Source organism: Volvox carteri (assembly GCF_000143455.1).
Source record: "Volvox carteri f. nagariensis unplaced genomic scaffold VOLCAscaffold_3, whole genome shotgun sequence".
NCBI lineage: Eukaryota > Viridiplantae > Chlorophyta > Chlorophyceae > Chlamydomonadales > Volvocaceae > Volvox > Volvox carteri.
Genome location: NW_003307546.1, coordinates 1,715,664 through 1,734,607, shown reverse-complemented (window position 1 = coordinate 1,734,607; position 18,944 = coordinate 1,715,664). Strand labels below are relative to the sequence as shown.

Below are 18,944 nucleotides of genomic sequence, written 5' to 3'. Positions count from 1 at the left end.
GGATACGTGAGGCAGATGAAGGAGCGAAATGGCTAATGATATAGCTAATGCCTGAAGATATGGTATCGGAGTTCAAGGATTGGTTGATGAGCGGTTGGAAGCATACGCGTCTAGATGTCTAGCCAGATGTACACCCGTCAGACGGTAAGCAACCGGGAATCCACATGGCGAGATACATGCATTGGAGGGGTCTGGCAGCTGGGTCGGGCGGGAAGGAGGTGCTCCCGCACCCTGCGTTCAGGTAATTTTGTAAGCTTATGCAGTTTAGGCTTTGATGTTGGGCATTGGCCGCGAACAGAGCGCGCAACGGACGGCGTTATGTCCCTAGGGAGGAGCGGGTGTGCCCCTGCTGCGGCACTGATCGCCATATTGAAGATAAGAAGCACGTCTTGCTGGACTGTCCGGGGTACGGCGGAATCAGACCTGATAGGAGCTTCTTCGTGGAGCTTTTACGTGTCCTGGTCGTATCTGTGATCTTTTACTTGTATCGGTCACCTGTCGAGGTGTAAGGTTAGTTGTTGGCTGATCCAGTGCTGACAGCAGCGTGCTGGCGGAGTGCTGTATGTATTCTTAAAAAAACTACTGAATCCAGGCGCGGGCGCGGGCGTAAACTACCATATTCGTGCCAAGACATGTCCGCACTTCGGGTTAAACTAATTGCGAAAGGTCTGACCCATAATACCAGGTCTTCCCGTTGCCAGATTACAACATGCAGCAGGAATCGTCCATCATAAACTCGGAAGAAGGTGCAACTTTGCCTCGAAAGAAACGGAAACGGTTAAGCATGTACTACATATTCACTGTCGACGCTGCAAAATAATTGTTAAGATCGGCGAAGGTCAAACTTACGAGAGGTATTGGTTCACAACAAGTATGGCATCAGCGCAGTTATCTGCGCACGCGCCTGCAACATCGCGGTTGGTGTCGGTACTACAACATTTTCCTCCTGTCACGTACGCGTTTGCTTATGGTAGCGGGGCACACCACCAACCAGGCCTTTATGAGGACGTAGAACATAGAGATTCTTCACCACAAGTTTTGCAGTCGGAACGGTTGAACCATGACACAAGAGCACAATCTAACACTAAGTCGTGCGTTGATGCCGTCGGCTGGAGCTCAGAGGCAAATAAAAATGATGAAGGAAAGGCATCATCGCCTGACACTTCTTTGCGTCCAAGCCGGGGTCCCGTCATCGACTTTGTTTTCGCAGTAAACGATGCACATGAATGGCATCAGCAGGTATAGATGAGAACGATTGCAATTTGAATTTGCAGCATCCAGCTGACAGATCCCTTGGGAAAGGTCTTAAACTACCCGACATCGCACCTCGACTGTCCGAAACAAATTGCTCCCAGCCCCATGAAAATCATCCACTGCAGCTTAGTTCAAACAGCTGAAGTATAAGACAACTTATTTGGTCTCTTTGAATTAGCGTTGTACATCCTCATAGCTAACGATCGCATAGCGGCTGCTGTTCTGCGTGCCGCTCCCTTTCACAGGGTCCCTCCCAGCACGCCCCTTGTGAAGCCATCACTTTCCCCTGTCGCGCTATACCTTGCCGCTCCCGCCTCCTCTAAACCACCCGCACCACCTTACCCCGCACCCCACCTAGTCCACACCCACCCGTACCGTGTCACATGACGTGTATTTTTCCCCTCGCATCACCCCTACACCTCAGAACTTGTCACGCAACCCCGGCCACTACTCCTGGGTGGGCCGCCTTGGGGCCCGCACGGTGAGTGAACACACCCTGCACCCTTCAGTGACACCCGAATATCAGGGCAGTGTGTATTGGGGGGAGCGTACCGAGACCTCATCACCGCTGGGACCTGTGTGGATGAGTGATGGGCGATGGACAGCGCCGTGATGAGGCCGTGACGGCGCACACCTGCCGCCCGCACCTTTACCCCGCTCACTTGCAGCTGGTGATTTCGCATGCTTCTGTAAATCGTTTCCTTCCCCCGCACCTCCCCCCTCGGCCCTCGCCCCTCATGCAAAAGCGACTGGCTGGAAGGCAGCTCCACCACAGGCGTTAGGTCCTTAGGTCGCGCGGGCCTATGGGCTCATAGGTCAATTATGTTTACCCCTCTATTGTCTGTCATGTCGTGTTAGGTATTAGTACCGGCCGTCCTTTGTTTTATGGAACCCGTACACACGTATGTATGTACGTGCTTATATACGTATATACATACATACGTACGTACGTACGCTGCGGCATGTTGTGTAGGTGTGCGGCATCTCGGAGGCGGTGGGAGTGGGGGTGCACTTCAACACGCTGGTGCCGCTGAGTGAGCAGGTGGGGCCCTATGTGGGGCCCTGCGTGAGGAGGGGCCCTGCGAGTAGGCGGCGGATTGGGGCTCTGGGGTATTTGGGGGGAGGGTTTTCGGGTTTTGGGGGTTAGAAGGGGGCATGGAAAGGGAGAGATATGCACTAGGAGGGCCTTACGTGTGGACAGGGCAGTCCAAGAGGGTGCGTGATCGACGCAAAGTCTTACGTGAGATATACAGACATACAGACACACATACAGACACACATACAGACACACTGGGGGGAGGGAGGGGAGGGAGGGGAGGGGCACCGCGGCCGTGAGCTGCTCGGCTACTCCCCCCCCCACCCCTCACCATCATGGTCATCATCATCATCTTCATCATCGCCGCCTCCGCCAGATGACCATCAAGTACGGCGTCATCGAGGCGGGTTCCCTGGAGCGAGATCTGCTCCTCTGGGAGCACCTCTACGTGGCGGGGCGGCTCCACAAACCCGTGACGGCGCTGCTGCCGGTGGGCCCCCCGCCCCCGGAGGCCCTGAGGGCGGCCTTGACCGCCAACCTGCACAACGCACTGGCGGCAGCGCTGGTGCTGCTGCCACCCACCTTCACGGAGTTGGTGGGTGGGTGGGAGGGAGGAGGAGGAGGAGGTGGAGGAGGTGGAGAGAATTACGGGCACAGGGGGGAAGGGCTGGAAGCGGGGCTCCAGGGGGGGATGGTATGTGTGGGGGGGGCCCGACTCTTAGTCTTCACTCGGGAAACGGTACGGGACGCGGCGCTGAATACAACTCGGAGGGCTAGTTGGGGTTTGGGTGATGTTGGGTAAAAGGGGTGAAGGCACTCGGGAGCGGGAGCGCAGGGTAGGGGGGGAGCTTTGGCCCGGCGCACTGTGTTCACGAAGTGCCGTACATGTACGGCTTGGTCATGGTCGTGTCCTCTTTCGTGTGCAGGAGCTGCTGCGCACGTTGGTGGGTTTGAGCTATCGAGGGGATGTACGGCTGGCGGTTGGGGCGGAGGACCCGCATAAGGTGCAGCGAATTGTGGACGGCAGTTGGGACGAGCTGTACGGCATGTACCTGCCATTGCTAACCGAGGTGAGGGTTTCTTCGGGTGCGAACGGCGTTGCGCACCCGGATGCGCACCCACTACCTCCTCATCTGTTGACGATGTTGCCTATCAATCGTCATTCGAGCTGGGGGGAGGGTATTCCCCGGGTGGGGGCGCGCCTTTCCCTTCCCTTTCCTTCTCTTCTCTTCTGACCGCCGGCAGATTGTTTTCCTTGACTTGGCATGAGGTGTAATTCCCCCGAACCACGTGTCTGTGGTTCGTCTTTCCCCCACCCGGGGTGATGCCGGCACAGGCTCATACACACACAACACACAACACACACACACACACACACGCGGAGTTGGTCTCCCTCCACTAACCTCGGGAGGGTGAAACTACCAGCTCCAGGGAGGTGGTGGTGGGAGGGCCTCGGGCAGCAGAGGCTGGCTCCTTACCGCCTGCCCTGGCTTTACTTCCCCCCTCCGCAACCCCCACCCACTACGGATGGTTCTCCTGCTTCCTTTCGGCACTTTAGCTTAGTCTTTGCGGCCTACCAGGTAGGCCAGGCAGTTTTCCGTTATGGCCATGGCTACATCATCGTGAAGACTCCGCCTCCTTCGCAGGCCGCGACTGGTTAGTTGTTGCTTCCTCACTTCCGGCGTATCAGTCTATATCCCCCTTGGCATCAACTTCACTCGTTCACATGGTTCGTCTTCACCCGTCCCTCCCCCTCCCCGGCCACTCCGCTCCCGACTAACTCCACTTCTACCCGCCCTTCCACTTACGAGCGCAATGCCCTCTCTGCTCCGCCCGCTCGAACTCCAAGCCCGCAGTCGGGTCGGTACTCGGCACTGGGTTTGGAGGTGGCGGGGCATGTGGAGCACCCGGGCGGTGGGGGAGGGGGCCCCCCCCGGGGGGGATGTCGCATGTGGCGGCAGTCCAAGGACCCGGACGCCCAGGCGGCTGCATTGCGGTTACTGGCTCCCGGGCTGTTGCATGAGATGGCGGGCAGGTATGATGGCCCGGGGGAAGGGGAGAGGGGGGGAGACATCTCGAGGGGTGCGGGTTGGGTTTTGCTGTACTTGGGGTCCACGTACCACCCTCCGTACCTATCACCCGCCCCGGTGTATCGGCTTCAGTCTTCAGTGGTTCGTCTTGAACCCCCAAACCCTCACCACAACACCAACATAACGACCACCTGCAGTATCCCCTTACCCATATCCCCCACCCGTGATTAATGTATCTCATGCCGTACCCCACCGTACGATGCCGTATGGCCGTCCTTATCCCCTAATTCCCAGGTTGGGTTATCACGTGCCCCTACACCACCTGGCCCCCAGTACGACAACTCAGATGGAGGTGGTGGCGGCGGCCATGCGGTCGGGGGCACCGCAGCGGCTGGCGGCAGACAGCCTGGCGGCAATTGTACGGAGATCTAGCATGTACGGCAGTAAGGGAGTTGTGCTGCTTGCCATGATGTAACCACGCTGGCTGGTAGCCTCCCCCTTGGGCGTTCGTGTCGTATGTATGTATGTATGTATGTATGTATGTATGTATGTATGTATGTATGTATGTATGTATGTATGTATGTATGTATGTATGTATGTATGTATGTATGTGTATGTATGTATGTATGTATGTATGTATGTATGTATGTATGTATGTATGTATGTATGTATGTATGTATGTATGTATGTATGCGCATGCATGCCTTCATCGTGGCGTTCGCCTGTGTCATTTCCATGCCGTGTGACCTGGCAGTTCGTACGGATGCCTCTCTTCCCGCATCATGCCCTTGTTTCGCAACCCCCCCCCCGCGCCCCTCTCGCTTCTCTACTTCGGCGCACCTCCCTTCCCCCCCCCCTTCTTCAGCTACCAGGCGGCTGCGGGGCTGCTGGCAGCGGGCGGGGGCAAGGCGGTGCAGTACGTGGGAGCCAAGGTGGTGAAGGCGGTGCGGCCACTGCTGGCGGGGGTGGGGGTGGGGGCGGGGGTGGGGCGGCTCGGAGCAAGCAACAAGGGGGGGCAGTAGGAGTGCGGAGGCGGCTGTGGAGCTGTTCTCAGTACGGGTGCGGGGTCTGCGTGGTTACCCCCAGAAGTATGAGACCGACAGCTCGGGGGCTCAGGGGGGTGCGGAGGGAGTAGGTGGAGCGGGAGGTACGGACCGACGGCGAGGTCGGGGTGCAGGCGGGGCGGGGTAGGCAGCGCTTGGACTCTCGTGGTTTACGCTATGAGGAGCCGGAGATGAGTGTGGAGAGAGGGGCCACACACGCACACACCGGGATAGGGTTTCTTAAGGTTTTTAGGTTTCAAGGTTTTAGGGTTTTAGGTCTCGACCTCCTGTGTAGGGACCGACGGGTCGCTGTCCGCTGTTCAAAACCTCCGTCTGCAATCCCCCCCCGTGTAGCACCGTCTGTCACAACCTTCGCGCGGTTTCCTTCTTAGGGAGACTTTCTTGGGAGCTTCGAGAAGTACCAGCCTAGGTTGTTGAAACACACAAACTGGCATACGACATTCGAGGCCCCGTTCCCCCGCAATATATACACACACGCGCGCTCCTCCCCCACCCCACCAAACCTAGCTCGCAATCGAGGGGCGGTGGGAACTGGGGGCTGCCCTCCCCTGTTTGTTGCCTGTTGTGGCCATAGAACATGATAGAGCAGGTGATGGTCTCACGAAATGGAGGTGGTTGCCATCCCGGCAAACACGTTGGGTGTGTCTGGTACACAGATGCTCATAATTCATAAGACACGGCTCGCCCGCAGCAACAACACCGCCGCCGTCGCCCTCCACAGTACGACACACAATTCATGTCAGCGTACGGGAACAATTTCCCCCCTTTTATGTGTGTGTGTGTGTGTGTGTGTGTGTGCGAGAGAGAGAGTGAGCGCAAGATCGTGTGCAAACCCTATTGGCTTTGCTGCAGCTCACGTCGCGCACGGACCCCCGCCCTCCATCCGCACCGCAACAGGGGCCCCGCTGGTGTGACCCCCCCCGCGGCCACCTCCTACCTTCTGCCCTAACACACACGTACATACACACGTACATACACACATACACACCCACCCTTATCCTCTATCACCTCATGCATGCACACACGCCGGCCTTACGTACATACACACATACACACACACATGCGCTGCACCACCGGGCCCCACACGTTCACGCCAGAGGCTGCGGCTGCAGCTGCACGCTCGCCCCCCCCGCCGCTCCCCCCGCCGCCGCCGGCCCCCCCGCCGCCTCAATGTCCAGCAACCTTTTCATGGCCGCCTCCAGCTTTGGCGGCCACCGCGTGTTGGCCGCCAGCCAGCCCTCATCCCGCCACCTGCCCCCTAGCTCGAGAGCCGCCTCCAGCTGCCCCTCTGCAGCCGCCAGCTGGCCCTGGCTCCACAACATGGCCGCCAGCGTGGTGTGCGCCTCTGACGCGGTCGGAGAGGGGCAACGCCAAGGGCGTCAGCAGGCAGGGACACAGCAATCCCAGTCCCCTCCCCCTTCCCCTTCCCCTCCTTTTTATTACACTACAAAGAGAGAAGTTATTTGGGTTCTTTGTAGGCCAAGTCCCGACTGCAGCGCCCCCCCCCCACACACACATACACATACACACATACACACACACACCTGCGTAGTTGGGGTTCTTCCTGATGACCCCCTTCACCGCCCGCACCGCGCCCTCCGAGTTGCCGACCTGGTACATCAGCTGGGCCGCCCGCAGTCGGTATCCAGCTATCCCGGGAGCCAGGTCGGCCGCGGTGGAGAAGCAGCCCAGGGCGGCCTCGTAGTCCTCTAGCCGCAGCTCCACATTGCCCTGCTTCCAACAGGGGAGGGAGGGGGACGGGGGGGCAGGGAAGGGGGGAAGATCATCATGTGCGAGAAATTCAGAATTTAAATGAGCTGCCGGAGGCGTCCTCAAGGTCCAAAGTCTCCGAGTTTGCTGCAAGGTCCTTCACGATGTAGTTCCGGATGTTCAACCCGAATACGTTACCGACATTTTAAATTTAAACACTATATTGCAGTCGTCGTGTGGGCTCGTAGAGGGGGGAAGGGGAGGGAGGGGGTTGCGAGGGAGGGAGGGGGGCAGCGGTGTGGGGACATCCCCACGGGTCTTGAGCCGCGGGTCGGCACCAGTCACCTTCCATCACAAACTCATGATCCCACACGAACACGCACACGCCTGCGGAGTTGTTTTCTTTGGTCATCGTACAGCTGCCCATCGGCCCCGTCGTACTCCGCCGCACTCCTGCACCCAACCACCAATCACCTTGTTGAACCAGGCCGCGAACTCCCGGACATCACGGGAGATGGCGCTGTCGCAATCCGCAAGCGCCTCTCGCCACCTGCCGATGTGGCCATGTACGACGAATTACTGCATTGTGTGCTGGTGTACGGCATTACATATGCGGCTCCCGCCTTCCCCCATCGCCACCTCTCCCCCCGGTTGCACCCACCTTTCTCGTCAAGGTTCCGCTTTGCTTTGCTTTAGCTTCACCATCTGATCTATGAGATGGGAAGCTGCAATACCTACAACTTTTCCAGGATGAGCGGTTGAGCTGTGTGTGTATGTGCGTGTGCGTGTATGTGTGTATGTGTGTGTATGCGCTCCCCGAGGGCCCCCCCAATGTCCCCCCCACCTGGCCCCCGCCTCCTCCACATGCCCCTCCCGGGCCAACTGCAACCCGAGCTCCTCCAGCGCAATGGCACGGTTGAGGTACGGCACCGGCGCGTCGGGTGCTAGCTGTACGGCACGAGTGTAATCGTCGAATGCCTGCTTGGCGCGACCCTGTGCGAGACCAGGAAGGGAGGGGACGGGACGGGTGAGGGGCGCGGGGAATCGTCTCCGGGTTTCTTCAGGGCGGTAGTTGAGGTTAGTAGGCTTGCGGCGGTTTGGCCGGGAGGGTGGAGGGGGCGGGAGGGTGAGGGGGGGCTCCGGGGTGCACGAGGTAGCGAGTGGGGGTGGGGGGAATTTGCACGTGTCGATACACACACACACATATACACGCGTGTACCGGGTGGTCGGCATCATCCCGTATCCTGCACAGGCTTCCGTACCTGGGACATGTGTACGTTGCCTAAATTGGACCACACCGACGCCAGGGAGGGGTCCTCGGACAGCATGCGGGCGAAGATCTGTGGCGGTGTGTGTGTGTGTTGGGGGGGGGGTTGGGGGTGCGGGGGTTTGGGACGGGTGGGGATGGACCGGCGGAAATCATCCCCGCGAAGGGGCATAGTTTCGCGTCCGGGGAGGCTTAGGGGATTTCGAAACTGCTCCAGGGACGGTATGCAGCTAGACCGCAGTGTGTGTGTATGTGTATGTGTATGTGTGTGTGTGTGTGTGAGGAACTGAGCCGCTTTAGAGCCCTGAGTAAAGTGGTGAGAGGTGCTGGCACACGGGCAACTGTCTGTCCGTCTGTCTGTCTGTTGTCCGTCTGTCTATATGTCTGTCTGTATGTATGTGCGTTTGCAAGGAATGGGACACCGGTCCGGGAAACGATTACTTTCCTCTGAGCTGGGCTACGTGAACCAGTAGTGTAACCCCCGCAACCCCCTCCCCGGTGTGGTGCCAGGACACCGCGCACGTGGCGGGAGAGAGGGGGGGGGAACAGAGGGGGGGAGAGGGGGGGGGGAAGAGATCGCACCTTTCGCTCACTCGCTGTGGGACCAGTTCCATATGAAGTCGGCGACCCCTCTTTTACCCCCTCCACTTCAACCTTCACCTCAATGCTCCACATGCGCTATATTGACTCCCCCCATTTCCAGCCCGCCAACTCACCACCTCCGCTTTGGCATACTCGCCTCTCGTGGCGGCCTGGATGCCTGCGCCGTACACCGTACAGCGCCTCAAGTATCCCGCAAGTGGCGTATGCATTTGTGACGATAAGGCAAGTTTGAAGTAACTATGCAAGTAACACAAGTTCTATACACATCGATGGACCGTATGGATACATCATCACGCCCAGCAGGTCTCACCTGCACGCAACTCGGGGCTTTCGACATCGGCCAACCGAACGTTATTGGCAACCGCAGCAGGTGGCGTGGTCAATCCTCCGGCCAATACAGCGACGGATAGAACCAAGGCCTTTGCCGCTGTAAGTAGACGCTGCGACAGCTCCGACGCAGGTTGGTCCTGCTGCACCGCATGCAAATATATGTCCCTCCTGGCCTTTTGCAGAGCGCGAAAGCATGCTGAACTGTATCGACATATCCGCCGATGTCCAAGGAGCTCATGTTGGCGCATAACGCACGGCTTATAAACGCGACTATTGTTCGCTTGCATTGTTCTCGCGCAAGCAAGCGCTTTGTTCCTCAGCAGGGGCTAGGACCCCAGTTAAGCTAGCGCACCGAATTTGTGAGTCAAGATATTAACGTTATGACAGATCGATGCTTGTTAAGAATGGTTGCGCTTTTTCAGCGTGTGGCCAACAGCACTCTTGTAGCAACAACGCTTGAATGCAGGGACGGGTATTCCTAAAATAGCCTGGCACGTAATAATTCCTGTCTTGGTGCCACAGACTCTGTGCAGCTGCTGCCAAAGCCAAAACGCCTTGGTTGTACGGCGGTTTGTCATCCATCCTGATTGAAAATGACGCTTTACTCGCTTAACCGCTTGATCTGCGTATCCACGGCTTTGCTACAATCCATCCTAAAATTCTATCCCCATGGGATAGAACCTAACTTATTGCTTGTTGAATCGGTACGGTGCTCGTCCGATGCTTGCAACCGTCATGGATATGAGTTTCCGCGTCACCCCACGCGGATTCCCAAGACAGGTTGCTCCAAGCAGCATGACCAGTAGCAGAAACAACCCCTGATACCAGCGCACAGTAAAAGCCATCTTATTTGTCCTACTATGAGCGAGCCCAAAACCACGGAGAACGACCTGTTGCGCTCGGACCCGGGTGCCGTTTGTATAGTCAGCAGCGGCGAACGTGGGTTCAAAAACAAAATTTCCAGGCTTTCCAGCACCAGCACCGGCAAAAAATAACACACGTCCTTATCACCATTGTTGTTTGTGTCATCAATCAGCAACTTTGTGAATATTTGTAACGGAACAGCCTTGGCGATAATAGCATCGCCTTGACATAAAGCTCATAAGTAATGGCTTTAGCTACTATCAGCAGTAAAAGCAACCCAGCAATCTAACCACACTACTCGCACGTATATGCTAAAGCAAAACTAAAACCTGAACAAACCCTAAACGTTTTACTCACCAACCAAATCCAGCTCACAGCGCCCGCCCGCCCCCTTGTGTATGACACCTACCTGCCACCTTATAAACCCCAAACACTCCGAAAAACACAATCAGCACAATCAGCCCTACCGTTCTAGCCCCCCACCACCACCGCGTTGCCCTCCTCCTCCTCCTCCTCGCCGGCCTTTTCCCTCTCGTCCCCAAACCCACACGTCACCCCCCCCACATATAACCGACCTGGAAAGCCCCCGGGCAACCCCGGCCCACCCCCCACTCCATCCACACCTACCCCCCCACCACCACCAGCATAACCTCTCACTCAGGCAGCGAGTGCAGCGGCATACCCTTCTGATTGCGCTCGATGATCTCCCGAGCCAGCGGCACCTGACGACCAAGAACCAAACTGCTCACAGTGCCGCGACCGCCAGCGCCACGTGCCGTACGACCCACCCGCCGTACATACTCCGAGGGGTCGCGGGGGAAGTCGAACAGTATGACGTGCTCACAGTCCAGTACGTCAATGCCTGCGACATGGAGTCGTGCCAGCGAAGGAAGGAAGGGAGGGAAGGACGTGTGTGTTCGTGTAGGTATGTATGTATGTGTGTGTATGTGGTGATTCGTGGTGTTGGTGTTGGAGAGAGGGGAGGTGGAAAGCACCAAGTGGGAAGCGTCAAGGACGACGAGGGCCGCCCGGAAGGTTACGAAATGAGAATGTGCACACAAAAAAGTGATAACGGATCGACTTGAACCCGGATGTTAACCTCTGGTTGTAAGAGTGGGGTGATTAGGGTTATGGTGGCGGCGGAGGGCGTGGGTGACGTGTGGCGACGGGTCGTAGTGTAGTTGGGTGGTGGGTGGGAGGCCCGTGGCTCGGAGCTCCGTGTCTTCCCCTCCTACCTCGGGAGGTGCGGTCCGTAGCCACCAGCACCAGGGCTGGGCCCCCCTGGTCGCCCCCCTCCCCCCCCTCCGGCCGCTCCCGGGGCTCGTGAGACATCTCGCCCCGGGCCGCCCCGCCCTGCTGCGGCAGCTGGGGTGGCTGTGGCGGCTGGGGTTGCTGTCGGCGCCGTACAGGCCTGAGGAACTCCGCCATCGCCTCGGCCCGCAGATCGTCGCGGATGGCCTCGTGGTACGGCAATACCCTACGCGTTGGGTACGGCATGTGCACAGCAAGGTATTTTAGGCCGAGGTGGCGCAAGAGTGGGGGGAAGCCGACATGCTGAATGAAGGAGGGGGGGGGTGGCCCGCACTGCCACACACACACATACACATACGTCTTATGTTGTACATCCCCCTCATTTCCCCCCCCCAGCCCCCCCCTCTCTTACTTGTATTTCTGCTGCTGTGGGTCAGTCCGCAACAGGAAGTTCTCCACATCGCGACACGCGTCGATTTTGTTGCAGAAGACCAGGGTGCGGGGGGCCCGGTGCCGCTCCAGCAGCGTCTTGAGCGCCTGGGGGGATTTGGAAGAGGGTGTGTGTGTGTATGACGGCAGTTGACGGCAGACAAAAACGTCTTCAACGTGTGGATATCCCCGGTGTGTTTTGACCCCCCCTCCTCTTCCCCCTTCCCCCTCACCTCCCAGGGGGAGAGGCCCTTACCTTGTCCGGCTGCTTCACTACCCGACCCCTTGTTCGTGTACTGCACTTTTATCCGTGGGCGCGGGGCACACACACAAACACACATACACACCTCCGGCCCTTCTTCCCCCTCTCCCCCACCTCACCTCCAGCTTCCTCTTCCTGCCGCTCTCCTCCGTCACCTCATCCCCCCCGCTGCAATCCACAAGCTCCTCCACAAGACCTGAAGCCCGGGGTTGAGGAGTTTAGGGTTTTATGGGAAGGGTTAGGCGGGGTCAGGGGTTGAAGGGACGTAAGAAGCGAGGTGAGAGAGTACGGAGGTGAGCACCCCGAGGTATGTACGGAGGTACGGGGACTGTACTGCGCACTCATGAATAACCGGGGTAGGAGGCCTGGAGCCGAACCCGCCAAAACCCTTTTTCTCCCCCCCCCAACCCCCACACCCGCCAAACCCACCTGCTGCCGTACGATGTAGTCCGGGTCCAAACACCGTCCTGATCCCGCCCTCGCCCTCCCCCCGGGGCCAGACATCCTTCAGCTCGGCAAACACGTGCTGTGGCAGTGTGGCGGTGACCAGCACGAAGCGCAGGGAGGGCGGGGCGGCGGCGTGCAGGGGGACGATCTGGGCGCTGAAGTCGGCCCGGTCGCCTTGGGGGGGGTGGGGGGGTGGGGGTTGGAGGTTTGGGGGTTTGGGGGGAAAGGGAGATTTGAGTGGCGGCGGGTGGAATTAGGCTGAGGATCGAAGCATAGACGATACACGATAGATATGCTCCAGGAGAAGACACACATTGCATCCAAAATATATTCACTGGGCCATGATGGTATGTGTCTTAAATAGGAAGGTATTGGCGAGGCTCGACGAGGCCATTGCCAAGTTGGGAAACGTAAAACTAGCTGCAAAGATCTTGTTTGCAAACTAAAGGCGGCAAAAGAGAGAAAAAAGAACGGACAGCGTAACGTGAATAATATGCCGACATCGCGGCGCGAATAGTAAAGTAAGTGTGTTGCAGATTTCTTGTCCACTGCCACGCTGCTTGCTAGCTGACATGCATGCATGTGTTCCTCCCAGCTGGGGCGGCCCCCCGGCAGCTAACACACCCCTGGCCCGACCAACCCAACCATCTAGCTCGCCGACGTAGCGCGAAACAACAAACGACGGAACGCAAGGACTCACCTGGGCAGGCGGCACAAGCCAGGGAGGCAGCGGGCACATGCAAAGCAACAAAAGCAAGATAAAAGGTGAGCCGCGGAAAAAAAGGTGGGGGAGAGACAATTTGGGAATGCGCCTCAGCCGAGTGTACTTTGACCTATCGCTGATGCTGCTGCGGCTACTGCTTCGCGGCTGCCAGGTTAAAGCCCCAAGATACAACGAAACAATGCGTGCGTGTGTGTGTATGGGAGACGGGGATGGGGGTTACGGATGTGTATGTGGAGGGAGGAGGGTGTGTGTGGGGGGGGGGGTAGGATCACCCCAAGAAAGCCGGGCATGTCCGCAACCGGCGGGCCCCACCCACACGGGGGGGAAGGGGTTGGGCATGCACACACACACACGCACATATTGCCGTACACCCACCCGTACTTACCCATCAGTACATCCACCTCGTCCAGCACCAGCATACGGCAGTCAGTCAGCTCCAGGGTGCCCCCCTGCAGGTGCTTCTGCAGCCTCCCCGGCGTGGCCACCAACAGGTCCACTCCCTCCCCCAGTACCCCCTTCTGAGTACGGAAGCTGACCGCCCGCGCCTTCTCATCCTTCTGACCCCCCGTGAAGGCAGCTGTACGGCAGCGTAACCCGGCGCTGCTGAGCGCCCGGGCCACACGGAGAACCTGTTGTACGAGCTCTGTACGGCAGTGAACACAAGGGACGAGAGAGAGGGAAAGAGAATGGCGGCGCGGGCGGGCGGGCGGTTGTGTGTGTGTGTGTGTGTGTGTGTGTGTGTGTGTGTGACGTAATGGCGGTACTCCTGTGGGGAGGGAGGAGGAAAGACGTGAACCACGTGAACGAGTGAAGCTGCTGCCAAGGAAAGAGTGTGCAAGAAGATGAACTGACCAGTAGGCGTTCTTGAAGGCGGCGTCCCCGGAAGGGGAGGGAAGGGGAGAGGGTGAGGGTGCTGTCGCGATGAGGGTTTGCCAACAAACCGTTAACGCCGTCACGACCGTTTTAGACGGTGTTTTCGCCGTTCCAACTCCCCACGCCGCTCCCTTTGCGCGCTTTGATGACTTCACTCCCCACCGCGGCGATCTGTCGGTCGGTCACTCCCCACCGCCTCTTCCCCCATTCACCCAAACCCCACCCCACCCCCCACCCACCCAACCCCCCACCCCACCCCACCCACCCCCCACCCACCCACTGTGGGGGCCACGACAATGCCCCGAGGGCATCCGGGCCGGGTGACCCGGGTGCCCGCAGCCAACTCCTCCTGCCGCAGTATCTGGACGGGGGGCAGGGGGCGGGGGCGGGTGGGGCTTGGGGGTGTTGTGCTCTGGACTGGGTGAGTGGGTGAGTGAACATGGTTCGGGTCAACAAGCAGCGCGGGTGCGAGCTGGTGGCCTCCTCGCTCCGAAACCATGTGGGCCCCATCCGGATGTCAGTACGGCAATCGGGAAAACCCTAAACAAAACCCTAAAGAACTCCCTTTCCCACTGGCGTGACGAGGGAAGTTGGAGAGCGTTGTACGTGTGCGCATGCGTGTGTATGTATGTATGTGTCATGTGCGACATGTGCCTACACCACGTTGTCAACCCCCCCGTCTCCCCCCCTCACTCACACACCCCTTTCCTGCCCCTCCTCCCGCCCTACCCGCCCCCCCCACCCCAACAACAACAGCCCCAACCCTGGCTTCAGCACGCATCTCCCTCCCCTCCGCCCTCTGGACGTTGGCAGTTATAATCTTTCTCTCGTACTCCTTCCTAAGGATTTTCCCTCTCCCGCATTTCCCTCCCCTCCCTCCTCGTGCCGCTCCCACCCCACCCCCTGACCTGCATCAAGGGCGCAAGGTAAGCCAACGTCTTGCCACTGCCCGCTTGGTCGGCTAGGACGATCGGGGCGCTAGGCGGGGCCGGGGCTCGCTTGGTTCCGGAGCCGGTGCCGCAGAGGGCGGAGAACGCCAGCGCCTGGGCACGTGTTGGAGGAGAAGAGCGATACTGGTATACGGGTGCCGCGGAAAGCGAGGGCGGCAATAGAGGACCCGCGGGGGGTCCGGCGCTTTGCTTTTGTTAACAGCATGCAGGGGTATCGGATTGATGGGGGGACGGACCGTTTTGTTGGGTAGTTAGTTATTTCGGCAGTTAAGTAGGTTAGGTAGGTAGTTGGGCTTCTTAGAGGGCTCTAGGGGGCCAGTTCGATGAATGTGACGCGCACCGAGAAGACCCGTACCTGGATGTGAGAGGGTCGGGAGATACCCAGGGTTTTCAGCGCCGAAACCACTTCCTCCATAGCGCCCACATGCCGCCAGCTGCTGCCGGCGAAGAATGTGCCTTTGTCGCCGTCGTCCGGTCGTACAAGAGGCAGGTCGTACGGCAAGGGCCGGTTGCCGGTGGACGAGCCCGGCGGCCGTGCGACGGGGGCGACGGGGGCTGACGTTGCATCCGCCGCTGCAGTGACGTCACCGGCGGCGGCGGCGTCACGTCCTGCCGTACGACCCTCCCGGCGGCCGCCTTCCTCCCGGCTCCGGCCGTCATCACGGTTGCGACCGCCACGGTCCCCGCGCTGTCCGCCATCGCGCCTAGCATCGTGACGGTCACGGCCCCCGCGGCGCTCGTCCATATTGCCACGGTCCCTGTACAAGTCGCCGCGCCGCGCCCACTCAGCCTTTTCCCGCCGCTCGTCCTTGCCGCCGCCACGGTGGCTCCGCTCCCCGTCATATTCCCGGTCCCGCCTGTCCCCTTGTTGCCTCCTCTCGCCGTCGGGGCCTTCCAGGCGGCTGTAGCTACCTGACTTTCCGCTACTGCTAGTGTTGCTGCCGCTGCCTCCACGCATGCCACCCCCCTCGCGGCTAAACAACGGGCGGCGCTCCCGGCCACTTGTGCTGGGCCGCCTGCTACTAACCCCTCTATCTTCTCCTTCTTGAGGCACTTCATCGGAGAACCGTCGACGACCTGAGCGCTCCCGTTGCCGGCCATGTGAGCTTCCATCGTCGCTTCCAAAACCGTCGCCGTACGCGCGACGAGACCCTCTAGGACGCGGATTTCGGCCAGGAGCGTCAGTTTCATCCACTTCGGCAAAATCTTGTTGCCATGCGACGTTGCGGCGACGGTCTGCTGGGGCCCCAACAGCCCTACGCAATTGTCATGGTCAAGTAAATGACGTTTTATCCTACCGAATGAGTTTAAAATAGCCATGTAATGCAATCTCATTAAGAATCAGAACGGAAACTGTAATACGTAGTTTGTGGAGGCGCAGAATGGCACTCGACGGAGGCAAGCGGCGGCGCAATTTGCGTTTTGGAGAACACCTTTGCACTGACCTGACCGCCTGAGATGCCGATGGGACTGCTGCTTGGCGATGAATCCATGGACCTTTAGCGCGAGTCCGCGTAGAGGTAAATATTCTGCAGAAACGTGAGCGTAAGAAACTACGGTTCAGAGACTGACTTTGGAAACAGAAGGTAAACTAACAAGCTACCTGCAAGGATTTCGCAGCGTATTCATGTCGTGACACGGAAGCCGCTTTTGCTATGCTTTGTCCTAAAGAAGTGAAAATAGACGAAGCACCAGCAGCTAAAAATGTATGATGTTAAGTGGGATGGAAAACTAACAAGATGCGTTGAGATTAGGCGTGTCATGCGGAATTCCTGGGTTCCCGGTTTCGATTTTCGAGAAATTATGACGGTTACAGCGGTTAGTGTACGGGCTCTGGAAAAGCTTCGGCCGTCTGGACCGCGGAGGCGGTTGGCAGAAGCAGCAGGAAATTCAATTTAACTGTTTGCGAGCATGAGCATAATATTGCGATAGCTTTGCGATGCTTCCGGGCCCTCCTCTGAGTGAGTCATGCTTGCAAAGCTGCACAATTCGCAGATGCTAGTTCAAATGCCACGAATATTCTGCTTAAGGCCTGTACCTGGAGCAGCCGTTACTGCAGCTTTCCTAAAGTCTAGCCCGTCGACGCCATCCACCTTGCCTGTGCTTGTACTAGGCCATGACAGCTGGGCCGCTGCTTCGAATGCCTCGCCCTGCATCTGTGCCATCCACTCAAAGCCATCCAGCCAGCAGCGTTGCCATTTGCACCACCGCTCTCCCGTCTGCGCCTCCATGGCCTCCACATCAAGCCCAGTACCATTGGCTAATTCGGGCTCACACAAGCGCCATCCTCGGATTCGCCCAGCTCCATCTGCTCTCCTGTCCAGCTCTACTCCAGCCCTAAAAGATCTCCCAGGCGTCCCCTTCAGCTGCTTCACCGCCGCATCCCACGGCGGCAAGCGCATACGGTGTACGGCAGCCTCCGCCGCTGCCACCGAGGACCTCGACCACCCGCCTTCCTCACCCTCTCCATCTACCGTCGACCCCTCCACATGTACGACAATGCCCCAGCGGCGGCAGACACAGCCCACACCGTCATCCCCCGAGTCCTCGCAGCCGCCAACGGCGCTGAGGGTGGCGACGACGGAAACGACTACTGCCGCCGGCGCTGAAGCAATCACTGCCGGCAGTAGCCGCAGCATCAGTAGCAGTAGTAGCAGCAGCAGTAGCCCGCCCTCCCAGCCCGCGCTCACCAGTGGCTTAGGTCAGGTCATCGCTTCCGCCTCCAACTACGTACGAGTGGAGCTCTACCAGCTGTTGCCTGATGAGGAACCCACTCCCCCGGACTGGCGGCCGCCGCACTTGCGGCCGCGGCCGGCGGCGGCGGCGGCAGCGGCGGCGCCATTGGCAGCAGCAGAGGCCGTAGCGGCCGCAGTTTCCCCACCGCCGCCGCCGCCGTCCCCGCCGCCGCTGTCTCCTCCTCGCCTGCTTCTGTGCAGCATTCGTTCGCTTCTTCGCAAGCTGCGTCAGGACGTGGTGGTGGGTGATGTGGTGCGAGTGAGCTCCATCGACTGGCGGGAGGGCCGCGGAGTGGTTTCGGAGGTTCTCCCCCGCAGCAGCCGCCTGGTGGACCCCAACGTGGCCAATGTGGACCACGTGCTGCTGGTATTCGCACTTGACCAACCGCCGGTGGGTGTACGGCATGATGGGGGTTATAGGGGTTTTTAGGGTTTTGCAAATGTGTTCGCGGTTGTGCGCAGCACCGGGGCCCCCTTACCCCTCCCCTCCCTCCTCCGCTCCGCCCCCTTCCCCTCTTACCCCCCTTAACCCCCCCCTCCTCTCCCCCCCTCTTATCTCCCCCCTGTTGTCCGTTCCTTCCGTCAGTTTGAGGAGCTGCAGGTGAGCCGCTTCCTGGTGGCCGCGGAGGCCGCCGGACTGCCCTTCAGCCTTGTTCTCAACAAGGCGGACCTGGTGGGGCGGGAGGTGGTGGAGAAGAGGGTGGCGCAGTGCAGGTAGGAGGAGGGCAGAGGGGAGGGCAGAGGGGAGGGCAGATCAGGGATCGGGCCGTCAGTGAGTGTACGGGCTTTCGGGACGTGTGGCTTGTGTGTGTGCGAGTTGAAAGCCGCTGTCGGTGGTGTCAAAATGCCTTGGGGTGGTGGATGATGCGTTAACGTGAGTTGGTGGTGCGTTATGAGTCTGTCCGTCAGTCGGTCTGCAGACCCAACCCCTGCTGACGTCACACCTCGGGCGTTTCTCGGCTCAGTTGGCTCGTTGCGTCGTGCATCATATCATTCTCTGCCTCCCCCGCGCCCCTCCCCCCTTTGTGGGCCCCCTCCCCCCCCCCTCTCAGGTCGTGGGGTTACGAGCCTCTGGTACTGAGCTGCGAGGGGGGTTGGGGGGTGGAGGCGGTGGC

The 18,944-nt window shown here is 59.3% G+C and overlaps 4 protein-coding genes across 4 annotated transcripts in view; 2 read left to right on the top strand and 2 right to left on the bottom strand.

Moving 5' to 3' along the window:
* Positions 1 to 114: 114 nt before the first annotated feature.
* On the top strand, positions 115 to 5,801 carry VOLCADRAFT_116006 (uncharacterized protein; the record flags this gene model as incomplete). Its single annotated transcript, XM_002946560.1, has 9 exons — positions 115 to 144; positions 1,679 to 1,735; positions 2,228 to 2,296; positions 2,667 to 2,780; positions 3,217 to 3,360; positions 4,147 to 4,325; positions 4,615 to 4,755; positions 5,186 to 5,264; positions 5,718 to 5,801. 9 exons carry the CDS (start codon positions 115 to 117, stop codon positions 5,799 to 5,801), a joined length of 897 nt encoding a protein of 298 aa, XP_002946606.1.
* Positions 5,802 to 6,472: 671 nt separating this feature from the next.
* Positions 6,473 to 9,173, bottom strand: VOLCADRAFT_86720 (uncharacterized protein; the record flags this gene model as incomplete). The annotated part of the gene is made up of 6 exons (XM_002946389.1): positions 6,473 to 6,729; positions 6,929 to 7,115; positions 7,569 to 7,644; positions 7,939 to 8,087; positions 8,357 to 8,434; positions 9,078 to 9,173. The coding sequence occupies 6 exons, from the start codon at positions 9,171 to 9,173 to the stop codon at positions 6,473 to 6,475; spliced, it is 843 nt and encodes a 280-aa protein (XP_002946435.1).
* A 1,638-nt stretch (positions 9,174 to 10,811) lies between these two features.
* VOLCADRAFT_86719 (uncharacterized protein) lies at positions 10,812 to 16,052 on the bottom strand (the record flags this gene model as incomplete). The annotated part of the gene is made up of 9 exons (XM_002946388.1): positions 10,812 to 11,020; positions 11,394 to 11,635; positions 11,822 to 11,946; positions 12,220 to 12,296; positions 12,530 to 12,721; positions 13,657 to 13,914; positions 14,421 to 14,505; positions 15,053 to 15,187; positions 15,450 to 16,052. 9 exons carry the CDS (start codon positions 16,050 to 16,052, stop codon positions 10,812 to 10,814), a joined length of 1,926 nt encoding a protein of 641 aa, XP_002946434.1.
* A 1,967-nt stretch (positions 16,053 to 18,019) lies between these two features.
* VOLCADRAFT_43862 (uncharacterized protein) overlaps positions 18,020 to 18,944 on the top strand; it is a gene marked incomplete at both ends in the record, with an annotated part of 3,287 nt that continues 2,362 nt past the window's right edge. Inside the window, 3 exons of the mRNA XM_002946559.1 lie at positions 18,020 to 18,220; positions 18,416 to 18,543; positions 18,882 to 18,939. Of these exons, the coding sequence (XP_002946605.1) occupies positions 18,020 to 18,220; positions 18,416 to 18,543; positions 18,882 to 18,939 (387 nt within the window). The remainder of the gene's footprint in view (positions 18,221 to 18,415; positions 18,544 to 18,881; positions 18,940 to 18,944) is intronic.